Genomic DNA, 15169 nt, shown 5'->3' with positions numbered 1-15169 from the left:
ATATTTACATGTTTGTTCTATGATATTCCTCATGACGTGTCTAGTGGGATTCACTGTACAGAGCCACTTGTCGTCCATTCATTGGTTGGACCGGTCTGTTGTTTTTCTTACACGTGGAATCCAGTGGGTCCTGCAGAAGTTCCACCTGTTTTTTTGAAATTGATCTTACCTGCAATTACAATTCTTCATGTTATTGTTATGCATTTATATTATTACAAACTTATTTCACTTTGTTTATACAAACAATACTAATAATTCTATTTTGAAGTATATATTTTTAGTTCTTAAATTAATCAAAATTTATGATTTTACATATATAATAGTATAATTTTATTAATTTATAAATAATTTTGATTTTATAAATAAAAAAAGAATTTTATTTATAAATTAAAAAATATTATTTATTTAAATAAATAAATTAATTTTATAAATATTTTTTTTATAATATAGTTTATTTAATTAATTTTATACTTAATTATATATATATATATTTTAAAATAGTTTATGTATAAAAGTTTTTAATTATATATATAATTAATATTTTTAAAAATATTTTTTTACGCCAAATTGTTAAATTGAAGCCGTTTTGTATAATTTTAAAAATATTAATTATATATATAATTAAAAACATTTATACATAAACTAATTTGGACTCTTTCGGCCAATTGAGATTTTAGTTCTCTTTTTTTAATCTCACATTTTTTGACTCCTCATTATTTAAATTATACAAAACGGTTTTAAATGCTGTTAACTTATTATCTACGTGGCATTTATAAATAAAAAATTTATGTCACTAATTTAACTACAATATTTCAACGGATAATTTTGACTACCAAATTACAGAATAGTTAAAACTTTTAATTTGGTTGAAATTCGGTAATTAAATTAGTAACATTGATTTATTTATAAATATCACGTAAATAATATGTTAACGAGATTTGAAACCGTCGTTCAGTATAACTTTAATAATAATGAGTTTCAAATGATAAAGTTAACCAAACTAATTTGAATTTTCTAGACTAAAATCTGATAAATTTGTATTATTTTGCAAGTAAAATATTGTTACCTTGCCAAGGATGATCCAATTGAGAGTCTCAGAGCAAGGAGGACTAGTAAGTGAGCCAACATAATGATAATACTTGCGAGTATTCCTTTCTAACTTTTGAGTGTTGAATTTTCCAGCAGGAATATGAGATATCTCATTTGGTCCACATTTTTCCTTTGCCAATTCTTTCAACTTACCTTGTAACTGAATTAAGAAATCAACTTCATTTTATTAATTAATGCTTCAAAATCTTCGATATCAATTAAATAAGACTAATGATAGAGATTGGGAACGTGGTGTCATAAATGTTGTCGAAAAATGATATAACAATGATTGAACTTGAAAAATGAAATTTTTTCCTCCTATTAAATTAAGTTCAATCACGTGTTCTCACATCATTCTCGACACTATTCATTACACCAACTTTCCGCTCTTTATCGTTACTCATTAAATAAATACCTTAGCAATGATGGGATCAGCATTCCCAATCTGGTAAAGTATTGCAATAACTGCCTTACTACCATCTGAAGCTACATGAACAAGATGACCCTCTGCATCATATCTACATTTAAACAAAACTCACCATAAATAATCGAGATTTTTGTCGTCTCAAATAGTGTAATTGAACGCGATAAAGATCGAGATATTACTGTTGTCCATCAATGGTATGCTCGGAAGGGGTGTGCCAATGAATTTGCTTCAATGTGTAATCTTTCCCATCAAAGTTAAATCCTCCAGCATTACCCAAATGCAACTGCATGCAGGTTAAACAACTTCAAATTACTCTTTTAATTTAATTGAAAATTAATAAACAAACAAACCTCAAGCATGTATTTGTGATTGATGAATGTAGCTTCAACAGCCTTATACTTCCTTGTCAGTGTTTTCAAATTCTTGTTTTCTGTTGTTTCTTTGACAATGATGTCTATTGGGGATTGCGATTCTCCGGATTGACATGTGGAATAATCATCGCTTATGCTTCCCCATTTTTCAGGGCCATTTTTTTCGGCCGTGTATGAGAATCCTAAACCTGGATAAATATTTTCAAATATAACCATGATGATCATAATTAGCAAAACAATTTGTTAGTAAACATATATTAATATACCCTCCTCGGACATGCCATGGCCATGAACAATAATCGATAAAGTGGCGAAAAGGAATAACTGAAACTGAAATTGGAATTGGATCGGGAAAGCCATTGTTAAGATGAAATTTCACAAAATTCCCAAACTTGATTATGAAAAACAAGGCATTGGGTATAAAGGAAAATTTAGAACTAGAGGAGGATAATTAATGAGATGGGAGTTTTCTGCAGTCATCTATTTTCTTTCCTTACCACAGGTTAATTTTGCACACCTAAATGAAGGTGGGAAGAGATTAACCACTAATTTCTCTATAAATAAATTGGTTAGTTAATTGGTTACTCATCTCAATATCATAAAGATCAAATGAATTACACTAAACAAGATTTTAAATAATTTTGTGACTCCATGCTTGAGGTCTTCAAGACCATTTATTTTTTATTATTGAAAATTGTCTGGTTATGATTTCTTAAGCTTAAACTTATAACACTGAACTAAATAAGTCTTCAAAATACTAATTTTCCCAAATGTGATAAGAACAAGAAAGATACCCATTTACAAATTATAGGCACCATCCCATTAGTATTTAGTTAGGTTGGCAATAATATGAGATATCCATGGAATTTAATCATTAAAAAATTTGGAGCAAAAAGAAAATCATACAAAAGAACAAAAAAAACAAAAAAATCTTCATCCACTAGCAAAAAAGTATGTGAACACAAAAACATACCTTAAATATGCGTGTTGATGACAATATCATTCACCACTCAGCCAACCATATCTCAAAGTCGGTTGCAGTAAAAAATAAATATTGCCTCCATTATCTGCTCCCATTAATTAACTGTCACAGTCATTGGAAAAAAAAAAATATCGGTCAAAAAGGTTCTGCCAAAAAGATGTTTACCTAGTCATCAACACCTAATCATCAACGGATTCATAAATTTGAGTTGAGATGGGTTAAAAAAAAGTACGTAAAAAAAGAATTATGAATAAAATGAGTGAATAAACGTACATTTTATCATTTTTTAATAAATTAACGAAATAAATAATAAATTAAATTAAAAAGTCAAGAATTTAGAGGCTTATGTCACATTTTTATCGTAAAAGAAAAGTTATTCTTTTGGGGGTGGACTCTAACATAGATCCGCCCTTGGAGCTAAGAGATATTTACATTAATATACAATCATACAAATGCTTAACTCTTAACAACTGAGAATTATTAGATATTCATCTTTGCTTAAAAAAAGGGTCAAAACAGCACTAAAAAATAGGTGTAGCAATCTTAATTTATTAATTTGGTCAAAACATTTTAAGGAAAGGAATATAAAGCCCATCAATTATGTGCACTAACAATTGACCAAGCACATGGGAAGACTTTCAGCAGTGTAACTGTTGTAAATAAGTGGTAAACCTCTCCACTTTGTGGTCAACCACTATTACAAGCTAGTTCCACTGAAGCTAACTAATAGTTCTAAAGTGCACTTTGTTGTAACAGTGATTTCAATTGAAAGTCAATTCACCACTAAGAAGTTAATGTTGAGTAATCTTTTTCTTTCTTTTTACTTTGATACCATTGTTTTTCCTCAGTAAGAGGCTTAAACAATATCTCAATCAAAGTGACTTTTACTGCTTGAACTATCATGGGTGAGTATGTTGAGTAATATTTTCCTCTTGAGAAGGTAATAAACTCCATGTTAAACAACTCATTATACTAGCTAAAGTAGAAAGAGTCTTACCTAAGAGATCAAAAGTCTCCGTTTCAATCTCCTGATTCAATTTGGGGATCGTGCTACCTTCCTTCACAAGATTAAAAAAATAAATTTCATGTTAGCTATCCTTCATCAATCCAATCCATACAATTGAGACAATAATCATTTGTGTTGCAAAAAGCAATCCTAACCATAATGATATTTCATGGAGTGGAGATGAAAATTATTCCAACCCTTTGCTTACTTTTCCAACAAAATCAGTAGTGTGGGGTCCAAAATGGCAATAACTCCTTTTTTATAATATTAACCAATGAAAAGGGGAAGTTTCCAGAGAATTGTTTCCTATAAATACAAGATAATAAATCTTTTCCAGCACAATTTAACATATACAAACGTTGAAGAAAAGAGAGCAAAGAAGCAAAATCATGGGAAATTGTTTAGTCACTCAAGAGAAAGTAATCAAGGTTATGAAAACAGATGGAAAAGTACTTGAATACAAGGCACCAATTAAAGTCCATGAAGTATTATCAGATTTTGCTGGTCATGCAATATCTGACAGACTTCCAGTCATCCGGCATCTACAGCCGGATGCTGTCATGGTTAGCAATCACCTTTACTACCTATTACCTCTTCCAAAGCTGTCAGAGCAACGGCGAGAAAAGAAAAAGGTTAGATTTGCAGTTCCTGAGGTGGAAACATGCCAAGAAGGTGGAGTTGTCAGGATTAAGCTAGTTATCACCAAACAAGAACTGGAGATCATGTTAAGAGGAGGAGTTTCAGTAGATGACATGCTTTCTCATGATCAAGAACAGAGGAAACACCAACAGAAAGTAAACCTGAATGAACTTCATGTTTCTACAATATTAACATAGATTAATACACAGTTGAGTCACGAAATTTTATGTATGGCCGACAGTAGTAACATATTTAGCTATAGGAATATCATAAAGTATCATCTTATAGAATTGTATTTGGCCATAGAGTCAGCTATGATAGATATTGTAATGCTTTAATAGATAGAATACATAATGCTAAAATCACTGTCATTCTTCAGAGCATCTCATAATGTTAACTCCCTATGACTAACTTAATAATCAGTAACAAATCCTGGTAAAACAGAACAGATGCTAAAAAGTCAAGCCACTAAACACAATTCACTTATGAGTTATGATCCATCAGTAAGATTCATTTATCCTGTTAAAGGAGAGATTCAACATAGCAGCATAGTTTTGACTCAAGCGAAAGACATACATTGCATTTGAATTCATTAGCTGCATCAGTATAATCACCACCAATAAGCTGCTGAATTGTTGATCCAAAATTGGTAAGCAGACTGGAACAATCCTTGTTCAAAAACACCAACAGTAGTAGCTAAATTAGTAATGAGATGGATAAATGAATCATACTGAATCCATTAGTAAGATTCATTTATCCTGTTAAAGGAGATTCAACATAGCAGCATACTTTTGATGCAAGTGAAAAACATACATTGCATTTTAATTCATACCTGCATTAGTATAATCACCTTATGCGAGTAATCAGCTGCTGCTGAATTGTTGATCCAAAATTGGTAAGCAGGCTGGAACAAGGAATTGTTGATCCAAATTTTACTTCACTATGCCCTAACGGATAAGTTTTACCAAATAAAACAGAAACAGCAGTGTAATGAACGGAAGATGAAAACTCCGGATAATTCTCAAGCAAGTGAGTTGTGAATATCATCAATGAAAGGACGAAAACGAAACGCCAGATCTTATGATTAGATAACGAGGTCCTGTGAAAAGTTTCCCGCCAGATCGAAAACCGAAGGCGAAGGATATTCAAATGATCATCATTGAAGAAAAGGACTGCCGAACCACCAATTTACGCATGGAGGATTGATAGCTGAAATCGGTTGCTTCGAGAGCTCTTTTCCGCAAACACATATTTGATTTGAATCATTATCGATCTATATCTGGCTTTTTCTATAATATATGAATTGGCGGTTAAACATTCAAATAGAATTCGTTGCAACATCAAATCCATATAGGATCAAATTTGAAATGAAAGTATTATTCGTTGAATATAAGATTTTGATATAATTTATTTAGGAAATTTGATGAAATGGTCCTCATAAAATGTCTAAATTCAAAAAAGGACCTCACCAGATAAATTTTGCAAAAAGAGCATTTTCGTACTACAAAATGTCCGTATTGTCTCTTGCGCGGCCACTTTACCGCTCATTTACGCAAAATACCACTCTCTCACTTTCATCTAAATTGCGTTTTTGAACTCACGCGATATAGTTGAAAATGAGAGAATGATATTTCGAGTTAATGAAAAAACGCGAAATTCCATTCGCACGTTTCGAGTTAATGATATTTCGCGTTTTTCATCGTATAAATAGTTTATTTGCCCCCTCATTTTAAAAAAACTCTTTCTTTTCACGCGACTCTCTCACTTTCCATTCACGACTCTCCAACTTCCAACTTCGTATTTACAACTCTCATCATCATCCAACTTCGTTCCAACTTTGTTCAACATCATTGATCAACTCTCATCATCGTTCGTCGTCCATCTCTTCGATCATATATTCAGGTGAGTTTAGGGTTAGGGTTTATGTTTAATTTGTAATGTTCTCATTATTCTGTTGGTTTATATTGATAAATATTGATGTATAATACTTAACTTTTAGGGTTTATATGTGTGTATATGATGTTGCTTATCAAATGTTCTTCAATCACTAGTATTATATCAGTGTTTTTTCATTCAGCTTATCCACCACAACCTAAAAAAAGACAAAATGCTTGAATTAGACAAAATGTTTGAATTAGACAAAATGCTAGAATTAGACATACCTCATTCTTCTGCTTGTCTTCCTTCTGCACCAGCACATCCTCATTCTTCTTCTCCACAAGCCCGTCCTAAAAAAAAGACCAAATTCTCGAATTAAACCCAATGTTCGAATTAGACATACCTTAATATTATCATTCACCAGATCCTCAATCAACACATTCACATTCTTCAAATCTTCCTCATCATTGTCTTCCTCATTCACATTCTTTTTCTCCACAAGCACATCCACATATTCCTCATTCAATCTTCTCCTTCTCTGTTTCTCCCCTAGTGTGGCTGATAATATACCAAACTGTTCTTCTAGTTGGTTTAACATCTCTTTTATGAGATTTATTTCAGTTCTTTTTCAGTTTTTAGTTCATTTAACTCTTTAATCAGTTGATCAAATTTACATCTATCATGGGGAGTTGTTGCTGTTTGAGTCATTTGAGGCTCATCATCATCATGGGATCTATTGATGCTGGAGTCATTTGAAAGTAATCATCATTTTTTTTCTACTCGTGGCGCTCTTGACAGAATAAGAGCTGTTGGGGGTAAGGATGCATGTTCTTCTACTCGTGGAAGGTTTGGGAGAAACATAATGAGATGTGCTGGGGTGAGTAATTTTGAAAGAAGTTGTCTGAAATTATTGACTCTCAATAATAATAAAAAAAAGCCTAATCCAATCTAACCGTATGACAATTTTAAATGTATTAATTAAAATTATATAAATTTTATTGATTTATCAACTTTATATTTTTATCTCTATTTATTAATAAATTTTATGTAAAATTGTTATAATGTTATTTTTAAGTTAATTTTATTTAAATAATATCAAAATTAATTAAATCTCGTTTTTGTATAATTTTAACCATAAAAACCTAAATGGTAAAGTTTTATCGAAGTTCTAATTTATCCATATAAAAAGTTTCAATTTGACTGTTCAACACTTTAAAGTTTACACTTAAAAATCATATATTATTAACTAAAAGAACATCAAAAGTGTAGTCCAAAAAATCTAACTACTTGAAGTATGAATTTAAGTGGTGTTAACTTTCTTAAAAAAAGAAAAAAAAATTATTATTCTAAACTAATTTCTCCAAATATGAATTTGGAATATGAATTTAGGCTATGTACACATCAAAATGATAATGATAGTTTTTATTATCAAATAATAAAGACAAAATTATTATAATTTTTACAAAAACAACTTAAAAATAGAAATTAGAAACAAAGTACATGCAAGTAATAGCAAATTAATTAATTAATTAATTACACCTGATCTAGATCTTGATCCTTCTTGTTCAATCAAAGCTGTTCTAGCAGACATAATATTACTTCTCACTAATCCTGAATCAAACCCGGTACAATCTATCCAATCTTTCATAAACTCTTCTTGACCCCATATATCTGGTATCCATACCCGACCCGCCATCTCTACCCGATACCTCTTTAGTTTCTCTCTCCCACTTCCTCTCTCCTCCTCTGTTCTTATTTGCTCTTCTTCTTCTTCATCATGATTTCTTCCATTGATGGATTCTAATTGAGCTTCTTTTTTGGGATCTTGTTGGTGGGTTTGAATTAGATCAGGTTTAAAGGAAATGGGGGTTTCTTCTTCCATAGAAAGAAGATGGATGGAGAGAAGAAGATGATGAAATTGCTTGTGTGTGTATGTGTGTGTGTGTTATTATAAGCTTTTGGAAAAGAATGAAATTGATGTCAGCCCTTTTCAAATGATTCCTTCTTCTTTCTATGGCAAGTGACTATAAAAATGGAGATTATATTCCATATATTTCTGTGGTTTAGGTCTATTTGGGTCATGATGATACTTCGTACAGGTATATTATTTTAGTCATAGATAAGAGAAAAAAGAAAAATACAACTTAAAATTCTAATTTCAAATCAATCAAATTAAGAAAATAAAATGATTACAGTAAGAAATTTGAGAGTAAATTTTGGAGAAAATTACTAACACAATTTATTAGTCTAAAAAATAATAAATTTTTTATCTCATTTTAGACTTTTATCTTTTTCTAGTCAGTGATACGGTGACACATCATTCTTTTAATATTTTCTTACAAATTTTTTATATCTCTTCTCATAAAAAAATTTTTTGAAAGAAAGGTTGAATTGAAAGTTTATGTCTTATTTTCAAGATTATAATTTTGAAAAACATTACCATTTAGTTAAAGTTATAAAAAACAACAAATCAAATGTTACTAATTTAACTATAATTTCAGTAAATCGAGAATTTTGACTACGTAATTTCAGAATCGGTAGTTAAAACTCTCGATTCATTAAAATTCGGCAGTTAAATTAGTGACTTGAGATCTTTTATTTATTTATTTATAAATGTTGCGTAGATAATAAGTTAACGGCGTTTAAAGCCGTTAAGACAACATATTGTTAAATATAATTTAAAAATAAGAAGCTTTAAATTGTGAGGGTTGAAAGAAGATGTCCTAACAAAATCTCAAGTCATATTTTTTTTTTAACAAATACAAAATATATATTAATACATAATGAAAATTTATATATATTTGTAAAAAGATTGGATTAAGTTTGGAAGGTATTGAGATTGACGTTGATTTATAGGGCAATTTGATGGAGAGTAAGTGGGGTAGTATATTTGAGTATGAATGGAGGACAGAGAAAGGTGGGGATATTATATTATTGACCTTCAATGGATAGTTATAGGTCACATACATGCATATATGCCTTTGAGGAATAGTTAAATCACAAATCCACTCTCAAATTACAGGACTTTTAATCTTTTATCCCTTTGAAAGGTATTTAGTGCAATTAGGGGTTAGAACTTACATTGTTTAATCATACATGCCTTAAACTTTGAACCGTACTTAAACAACTTGAGACTTTCCTGTAGACAAACGCCTGTAGAGAAAATAATCTTTCTTGAAAAACTATTAAAAGTAAATTTTTCCATCGGATTAAATGAGTAAGCGTGTTTGCGGGTTATGTGCTTAACCTGCGAAGATTAATCGCACTCCAAAGGAGAATCAGAATCCAGCGTTCTAGAAAAAAAAAAAATTTAATAGTATAGAAGAGGCTATATAAAATGTCAGTATTTAAGGGTGGATTTCAAAATTTTCCAATACTTTGAGGGCAGATTTATGAGTTTGCACACATTTATGATAGATGGAGACTTTCATTTAGTATGGGACCAATTTTGTCAGATCTTTTTTTTTTCTTACAACTATAAATAAAGCTGACCACTTGATCAATTATTTATTTTGTTTTTTCAATCAAATCTTAAAATTTATGCATATTAACTTGATTTATTTATTTTAGTTAGAACGCTGGAATTTCGTTTTTTTCTTTAAGTGCAACCCGCATGTACACTCAACCACAATTTAATTACTGTCTTTCTGTCTCGAACTCAAGAGTTCAAAGAGGCTGATGATATCAACACTAGGATAGAAGAGAAGATTAGTCACATCTGATTTGTTAAACATTCAGATATGATAGTATTCAGTTTATTCTCTCAAACTATTGTAGCAACTTTAGGTTCGATGCTTATTCGCACTTATAAGCCAAATCAAACTAACCCTAAAAAAGGAGACCATACAAATTGCACAAAAAGTTATACCCAATCCGACAATTACAAGGATGATACATCTTACAACATTCCCACTCGATATCAAAACTGGGAAGTTAAGAATTGGAGCAATGGGAGACAGGAAATATATTGTCCCCTATTCTTGCATTGACTTAAAGAACAGTTGCATCATAATAACCCATATAAATATCTTATTTTCATCAAATCATGTTTCTAGAATCTCAATGTTGACAATTGTAAAAGATTCAAACACCTACAACCTATCAATCAATCCAAACGGGGCTCTAACGACGCTAATGTCTTGATAATCCCATAAAACTCTTCCCCAAAAACACATGCACTTTTTTTTTATCAGGATGATTTCTTTTATCATCACTTTGCTCTTAAGATATAGAAACTTATATAATTGCCTGAACTAATTCCCTAACAACAAACAGTCCAAGTGGACAGACAGAACAGAACAGAAAATCATATGATGATGATGAATACTAAGACACTCTTAATGAAAAATTCAAACTCTTGGATATCGAGACTTCCCTTTCTTCCTCAAGAACTCTGGAATCTCTACAGAAATACCACCTTCACCATACATGGAAGGTCTTCCCATGTCTATTTGATTTGCCTGTTCTTCAAAGTTGATCAACTCATTATCATATACCAATAACCAGACATGTCAAAGTTGAAGAAATTCAATATGTACCTGAGCAGGCCTCCTTTCTGTTTCTTCTTGTCGTTTAAATCCAGTCGCGATCAGAGTTATGCTAACCTGCAATTTGAGTGAGATAGAAGCAACCCTGGAATCAGATTGTGCAATGACAGGTGAAAAAACTCATGTTTTGGATCATGATCTATAAAATGAGCTATATACCAAATGAAGAAAATAATCACACTATAATCTTGATCATGATCAAGAAACAAACTTATACCAAACAAAAGTAATAACCATTTCAATATGACTTTGGTAATTCTTTGATGAGATCGTGATTCTGACAAATAAAAAATAATTGCAGTTGGATGAGATCAATGTTTGCTGGTGAAATGGATATTTGTTTCTCATTAGGGATATACACAAGTACAACCATCCAGTCACATTATTTTTACCAAACGAAAATAAATTAGTTTCTGAATATAAATTGATGTGGGTTCTCATTGGGATTGAGCCACAACTACAAATTTAGAAAGAAAAAAACGTAATAATAATGACAGCCATATGAGTTTATATCATCATACATAAAGAATTCAAGTTGTTTGAAAAAGAAGATAAGTTAACTTACTTGACCAGATAATGTTGGATCTATGACTGCTCCAAATATCAAGTTAGCACTAGGATCTACAAGATCATAGATAACCTCTGCTGCAGCATTCACCTCCAAAAAAGAAATATTGAACAAGAAACATGATTAGTTGTTTAAATCATAAACTCTTTTATCAATTAAAGAATAAAATGTATATAACTAAATGAAGCAAAAAAAAGAGTGAAAGAGAGACCTCAAACAAAGTTAAATCATTGCCTCCAGTTATATTCCACACAATTCCTGTTGCCCTCTCTATACCTATATCCAACAATGGTGACTGTATAGCACTTAATGCAGCATCTCTTGCACGGTTCTTCCCTGTAAAGAGAAGCCAGTTAATAAACAAATAGAAATATAAATATAACAAAATGGAATTCTAGGGTTACAGAATTTTAAGTGCTGAGTGAGTAAAATATCTAAAAATAAATGTTCAATAAATCAAATGAAAATATGTAAATTAAGTATTTGACTTAAATTGATCTGATAAAGTGTAGAATTAATGTCGTGAAATACTAAAGATAAAGAAAATAAGATTTGAATCATAGTTTTTTTGTACTGTGGTAGTTTCTATTTTTTTCATAAAGATACAATATGTTGTTTTTCATAACAAGTTTTTATTTTAATAAAGGGTAAGCTTTTCATTAAAGAGAAAATTGTTGTGAATGCGAGAAGCATTCAGTTGTTTTTCAGAACAAGTGCTTATTTAAATTAAGTTTATTTAACAACTGTTGTTTGAAATAAGTCTATTATCCCTTCTTAATGTTCTTGCCTTTTCAGTTTTCATCTACTTCTTGCACTAATAATCAAACTCTATCGCAATCCTTCGATGTCAAAACTGAATAAAGTCTTTTTTTCTTGCACCAACCTGTTGCAGATCCTATGCCCATCAATGATGAGCCTGCATTTGCCATGATAGCTCGCACATCAGCAAAGTCCACATTCACCAATCCAGGGATCTGCAGTTTAAAACATGTGATGAGAAAAACAACAAGTAAATAAAGAATCTGAAAAGTGAACAAAATCACTTTAAAGTTTCTCTGAAACTTAAAAAGGAAAATCCTACAACCAGCAAGAAGATATCTATATATCTCCTCCCTTAAAAAGCAACCAATACTGAAATTTACCTTAGCTTTTACTTTTAACCTTACAATAGAGGACAACCTTAGTCCAAATTTAATTTTTTTCTTCATCCCTTAATAGTTCTAAAATCCGTTGCTTCTTACAAACCAGACCTCATACACAACAACAACAAATGGACAATTATCCCCAAGTGCTTTATCTTCCAAGTTCTATCCACTCCTTAGGATTTTATCTTAACTAGTAAACTTAGATCTATCCTAATTAGCAGATAAGCTTAGATCTCTCTATTAGCCCCATTTGGAAACACTAATAATTTTTGTTTTTGTATCCAGATCCAGACGAGAAACACCCAATTAATTTATGTATTTGTCTCTTACTAAGTTTAGTTTTCAAACATAACCTAATCCAAATACGTTTTGTATCCAAGTATTTCCAAATGGGGCCAAAATCATGTATGTATATCTTTGAGGGTTGAGTGAGAACAAACTAAGTAGATTATACCAACCAATCCTTTCAGAAGCTTAGTGAACATCATTTCATACATACTGTAATTATGTCGGAGATTCCACGAACGCCTTGTCGTAGAATATCATCTGCCAGGTTAAATGCTTCAGTTACTGGGGTTGAAGGGGAAACCGCAGTCAACAGCTTGTCGTTTGGGATGACAATCAGTGTATCCACATTGTCTCTCAAAGCTGCAATCCCTTCTTGAGCTTGTACGGTTCTCCTTCTTCCCTCAAAGGAGAATGGAGTTGTCACGATGCCAACAGTCAAAATGCCCATAGATTTGGCAATGCCTGCAATAACTGGAGCCCCACCTGTTCCTGTTCCTCCTCCCATCCCAGCCTGCATATCTCAATTTCAAAATCTCAATAAAAAGAGAAGCCAAATAATAATAATAATAATAAAAATAAATATTTAATGGTGCTCCTAAGGAATGAACAATATCAAGGAATGGATGGATGGATGGATGAGAACTAAGGGCAATATTTCTTTTCAAACCTATATAAGTGTAAGTTAATGAAACTTGGAAGGAAAGAAATACAAGAATCTTTGGGAGTACAAATAAAAACAATAACAACAATTAGAAAAAGGTACAATAATATGCAATTGTTCGAAATGGAATCTATGAGTTACTATGAAAGGAATGGGGTATTGATCCTTCAAATATGATGATGAACTGGTTAATTTGAAGAATGAAGAAGAAAAGTGCTAAGTACAAAGTCTTTGTGGATGTAACTAGAAGTAATAGTTTTATATTCATGTGTTTCGGAAAAGTTTGTCATTGCTTAGAAAAAAGGGGGTTTAGAAATATAAACACTTCTATATTTGTTTTTCTGGTTGTAATTTCAATTCAGCTGTACTCATGTAGCATGAACACCACTTGAGTTCATCCAACTCATATTTAATTAATGAAAAGTTGACCTTCTTTCAAAGAAAAAGAGAAAAGTTTGGCATTGCTAATCTAGTAAAGGACGTTCCTTTTCTCGAAAAAATAATAATAATGAAGATTTCATCCATTAAAAAACTAAAGTTCAAAAGACTAGAAATTACCGTTACAAAGACCATGTCTGCATTGGAAACAGCTCTTTGTATCGTTTCTTTGCTTTCGTTAGCAGCATTCATACCAATATCAGGGTTTCCACCAGCACCAAGTCCTCTGGTTAGCTCTTGGCCAATCTGTAATCTGTACTCAGGAAACGCAGGAGATATTCGTATCGCTTGAGCATCAGTGTTTACTATCCAAAACTCCACACCTTTCATTTTACTTTCTATCATTCTATTGACAGCATTCGACCCACCACCTCCGACACCAATGACTTTGATTTTAGCTCCATTATATTTATGAAGATCCAACGAATCTATCAAATTCTCGGTTATACTTCCACTGGAACTGTCTTTATTAGGTTTAACTACTTTGCTACCACCCTCACCTTTAAACATAAATACCTCAGGACGTAAATCTGGAAAAGGATCTTTACTATAGTATTGATTGATTCTATGAGAATTATTAGCTGAACATTTAAAATGTCGCGAAAATGGAAGAACCTTCAGGTTACCAACTCTTCCAAAGTGAGATAATAAACATGTAGGAGCTCGATTCTCCATAGGTGTAATGTGAACTGATGGAAAGATTGACATTGTATTTCAGCTCAACCAAATGCCGATTTAAGCAACAAGTTGTTTCAGAGCAGCTGATAATCAATCAAAAATGAAGAATTAACATATAGAAATTGAAGATTCTAGCACGAGATACAAAAGTGACGCCTATACATGCAAGACGAATGCAGTTAAATAGCAGACCAGTTCGTCGATGAAATCGAGGTTTCAATGACGATTTCGCAAAACTTAAATCGAAACAGAGAGAATTCGGACCCTAGAAACATTGAAAAGTGCATTTTAACAAAGTAACATCATGAACAGATTCATCTGAATGCTTGAGCTTACAAAGAGATTATACCTGTGCAAATGATCCGATTTCAGGTTCTGGATTGATATGCGTTTGGGCGATGTTTACTGTTCTTCACTCTCTCACTGAACAACAATGAATGATATTCGCAGTC

The 15169-nt window shown here is 31.5% G+C and overlaps 3 protein-coding genes across 3 annotated transcripts; 1 reads left to right on the top strand and 2 right to left on the bottom strand.

Moving 5' to 3' along the window:
* Positions 1-40: 40 nt before the first annotated feature.
* LOC124912708 (alpha carbonic anhydrase 1, chloroplastic-like) lies at positions 41-2247 on the bottom strand. Its single transcript, XM_047453359.1, has 6 exons — positions 2154-2247; positions 1867-2075; positions 1696-1799; positions 1505-1607; positions 1067-1249; positions 41-169 (listed from the first exon to the last, which is right to left on the bottom strand). Exons 1-6 carry the CDS (start codon positions 2245-2247, stop codon positions 41-43), a joined length of 822 nt encoding a protein of 273 aa, XP_047309315.1.
* A 1981-nt stretch (positions 2248-4228) lies between these two features.
* Positions 4229-4859, top strand: LOC124912438. Its single transcript, XM_047453058.1, has one exon. The coding sequence runs from the start codon at positions 4265-4267 to the stop codon at positions 4709-4711; it is 447 nt and encodes a 148-aa protein (XP_047309014.1). The 5' UTR covers positions 4229-4264; the 3' UTR covers positions 4712-4859.
* Positions 4860-10398: 5539 nt separating this feature from the next.
* On the bottom strand, positions 10399-15169 carry LOC124911867 (cell division protein FtsZ homolog 2-1, chloroplastic-like). The gene is made up of 8 exons (XM_047452398.1): positions 15067-15169; positions 14160-14800; positions 13152-13451; positions 12391-12481; positions 11719-11843; positions 11505-11597; positions 10931-10996; positions 10399-10852 (listed from the first exon to the last, which is right to left on the bottom strand). The coding sequence occupies exons 2-8, from the start codon at positions 14745-14747 to the stop codon at positions 10742-10744; spliced, it is 1374 nt and encodes a 457-aa protein (XP_047308354.1). The 5' UTR covers positions 14748-14800; positions 15067-15169; the 3' UTR covers positions 10399-10741.

Source organism: Impatiens glandulifera, chromosome 8 (genome assembly GCF_907164915.1).
Source record: "Impatiens glandulifera chromosome 8, dImpGla2.1, whole genome shotgun sequence".
Classification (NCBI taxonomy): Eukaryota; Viridiplantae; Streptophyta; class Magnoliopsida; order Ericales; family Balsaminaceae; genus Impatiens; species Impatiens glandulifera.
This window is presented reverse-complemented; position numbering and strand designations above follow the sequence as displayed.